The sequence below is a fragment of the Gavialis gangeticus genome, unplaced genomic scaffold, assembly GCF_001723915.1.
Source record: "Gavialis gangeticus isolate Ggan-Ray unplaced genomic scaffold, GavGan_comp1, whole genome shotgun sequence".
Taxonomy (NCBI): Eukaryota; Metazoa; Chordata; order Crocodylia; family Gavialidae; genus Gavialis; species Gavialis gangeticus.
Genome location: NW_017729032.1, coordinates 72785458 through 72789011, shown reverse-complemented (window position 1 = coordinate 72789011; position 3554 = coordinate 72785458). Strand labels below are relative to the sequence as shown.

The following is a 3554-nucleotide window of genomic DNA, read 5'->3' as shown; positions in this document are numbered from 1 at the left end:
CAGAAAGCATAGATGACAAGTTACCACTTAGTACTTGTTCACAAACACTCTGCAGCCTTTCAGTTTTAGAGATACTGACTGGATAATAACACTCCTTCAGTTCTGGGTGCTGTGAAAGAAAGCTAGGCTTCTGGAGATGAGGAATGGACTGATAAAGGGGTGTTGAAAAATGTGTAATCATATAACCATTTCTGTAATGTGAAGGAAGCATTTTGCTTTCCTGGAGCTGGTAGGTATAAGAACTACAGTATTCTTCTGCATCCTTCCAAGCCCTTCCACCTTCACAGGCGACAATGCCTGGAAGAAAAAGCAAAAAGTTTAGTAGTCAGACATTTTTCTGCAATACAATGACCTACTTCTCTTAGAGGAAATTATATGGCAAACTGTCCTATCAATGATTAAATATGCATACACTTCTGTGCAGGAATGATAATTACTACTGATGGGAATCAATGAACAAGATTTATCACAGGGTTTTAATACGAGAAATTGTCATACTGTACACACAGGATTCAGACACTTAGTAATTTAATTTTAAGATCTACCTTTTTTTTTCCCCCAATGCCCACGAGCACAACAGACAGACAAAGACAGAGGGCCAAGAAAAAAAAAATGCATAAGCGACCCTTGGTCTTGTTAGATCTCTGTTTCGGGATGTTCTGGCTTCAGATAGATTAGACATCTAGAAAATGCTGAGCACCTGCTATCAGGCTCCTGTCATGCAAATCCCCACAAAAGACAAAAACAAAACAAAGTCCCCAGAAGCTCCCAAAGCACCAGTTACTTTAAAAAAATAAATAAATAAAGAAAGAAAGAAAGAAAGAGTTTAGGCTAGAATAGTCTAGTTGACTTGTCAGTCATTTCACACCTGTTTAATTCCACTGCTCCATTAACTCCTTATTGCAAAGCTTCTGTATTATAGGTTTTGTATTAATTTTAAACACTTCTGGAGAGAGCGCTACCACTTAACTGTCTTTTTCCAGGTGGTGCAAGGAGGAGTCCTGATGTTAAATTTACACTTACCAAGTTGCTTCTCCGTGATCTGCGAAGGGGTCTTCTTCAGCCCCTCTCCACTGATGTCAGAATCACTGTCATTAAACTCGCTGTCTCCCTTCCCACTGTCCTTCACACTAAACTGATCTGGAGTTGAATGAGCACTAAAAACAAAAGGCAAATCATTACTGTACCTTCTTTTTCCATGCATTGTACCTATATGAAATACTGTAAAAAAACTGCAAAAAGGAAATATCAGAAAATGTTAAATTTACCTTAAACTTGAAGCAGATAAACCCTCCTGCCAAGCACATGAAGAATGAGAAGAAATAAGGACTTGACCCTGACAAGACAGGAAAATATCTGTTAGTCAACATAGAAGCAACCCAATTAATTCAGATGGATTTAGTATTTAAAAACAACTGGATGAAATGACCTGAATAAACTGGAAAATAAAAATAAGTGAAAGTCAAGAGCGCATACCAATGAGCAAGTTTGTGCACATGTGCATGCTCACTGGGACATGCCCTAATAGTGTTGCCACATAGGCATAATTTTTTCACTTATTTCTGTGTGGTGTTTTAAGATATATGGATAAAAAGTGTTTAAACTAGAGCTACGTATCTTTGTATTGGCCTATTTCTCAGATAGAAAAACCGAGATGGTGGTGCACAAGTTAGTGACAAAGTGAAAAGAGAATCCAGATCTCTAGACTCTCAGGTAAGCATGCTGTCTGGTAGCTCACTACACCTACCAACACACATCTTTTCTTCTGACCAAAGAAAGTGCCCAAATTCATTCGCTCTGCACAAGTGACCTCAGTGAGCAAGAGACTCTAGGATGGGTAACCCAATGACTGTATTGCACAGGTGCTCAGAGGGAGGTAGGCTTACCTGGGAGTCAATGAGCCTTTTCCTCTCCTGGGTGGAATGACACAAGGACTCGTGGCTGCCATCCTCCCAGCCGGGATCATCAGAGGGGTGTTCAACCCCGGGGCTGACAGTGAGTTGGCAGAAGTCCACCTGGTGGCCTGCAGAGGGGCTCCATGCCAGGGGGTCCAGACCTTTTAGCTGCCTGCCCTCCAGGTCTCTCATTTGCTCTCGGGGCCTCCCTTTGCAGCCACTCACACCCTTCCCACAGGTGGAGACTACGCCAATGATCGCAGCCAGCAGCAGGCAGCAGCCACCAGCCAGCACCACAATAAAGACCATGGAGGGGTCCAAACCAGGTTGTGGGGACTGCTCCTCTGCCAGGAGCTGTGGCACCACAATCTCCACTCTGGAAGGCAGAACATTGGTGGGGACGAGCTGGAGGGTGGCAGTGCAGGTTAGGGTTGGCCACCCACCATCCTGCACCATAATGATGAGTGGGAGCGCTGCCTGCACCTCTCCACCCCGCAGCCTGCGGCGCAGCCACAGCACCCCAGTGTGCTCATGCAGTGCAAAGAGGTCATGGGCACCAGCTGCAATGGAGTAGGATAGCTCTGCATTGGGTCCCTCATCCACATCCCAGGCAGTAATATGGGCAAGCAGAAAGCCTGGTGGGGCGTGGCATGGCAGAGGCAGCTCAGCGGAGCTGTTAACCAGTGGCGGGGCCACGATCTCTGGAGCGTGGTCATTACCATCCAGCACATGAACGTGCACATGGCTCTGGCTGCACTGTGGGGGGGTGCCCGCATCGCAGGCTTCCACCTCCAGCTCCAGCACCTGCAGCGCCTCATAGTCCAAAGTGCAGAGGGCCCGCAAGACACCGGTGGTGGGGTCAAGAGAGACATAAGTGGAGACAGGGGCACCGGCAACCTGGGCCTCGAGCAGGCGGTAGGTGACCTTGCCATTAGGGCCCAGGTCCGGGTCGCGGGCCATCACAGTGGCAAGGTAGGCGCCGGGGGGGTTGTTCTCGGGCACAGCCACCCGGCCAAGTGGCAGTGGGGCGAAGAGCGGCGCGTTGTCGTTCTCGTCGCGCAAGCGCACGGTGTAGGGCCACGCGGTGCGGAAGGGCGGCATGCCCAGGTCCTCAGCCACCAGCGTGAGGTTGTACTCGGACAGGTGCTCGCGGTCCAGCACAGCCACTGTCACCAGCACGTAGCTGTCGCCGTAGGCGCGCCGCAGCGCAAAGTGCTCGTGGCCGTGCAGTGTGCAGCGCACCTGCCCGTTGGCACCCGAGTCGCGGTCCCAGGTGCTGACCAGCGCCACGAAGCTGTCACGTGGCGCTGCCTCGCTCACGTACAGCACCCTGGGGCCGGGCTCGGGTCTGCTGCCGGCGCCCAGGCCGGGCCCCGGGGGGCCAGCGGCACCCAGGCCCAGGGGGCTGAGGCGGATGCCGGGTGCGTTGTCGTTGACGTCGGTCAGGCGCACCAGCACGGTGCAGGTGGCTGCCAGCGGGCTGGCGCCCCGGTCGCGCGCCTCCACGTCCAGCTCGTAGGCGCGCTGGCGTTCGTAGTCCAGCGGTGCGGCCAGCGTGAGGCGGCCTGAGCGCGGGTCCAGGCGGAAGAGGCGCCGCGCCTCGGGCGCCGCACGGCTGCCGAAGCCGTAGACCACCTCGCCGTTGGCGCCCTCGTCGGG

At 51.8% G+C, this 3554-nt stretch overlaps 1 protein-coding gene across 1 annotated transcript in view; it reads right to left on the bottom strand.

Annotated features, from left to right (window-relative positions):
• Window positions 1-1794: 1794 nt before the first annotated feature.
• LOC109302255 (protocadherin-8-like) overlaps window positions 1795-3554 on the bottom strand; it is a 15645-nt gene continuing 13885 nt past the window's right edge. Inside the window, exon 3 of the mRNA XM_019523818.1 lies at window positions 1795-3554. Coding sequence (XP_019379363.1) covers window positions 1812-3554 — 1743 coding nt within the window. The 3' untranslated portion in view covers window positions 1795-1811.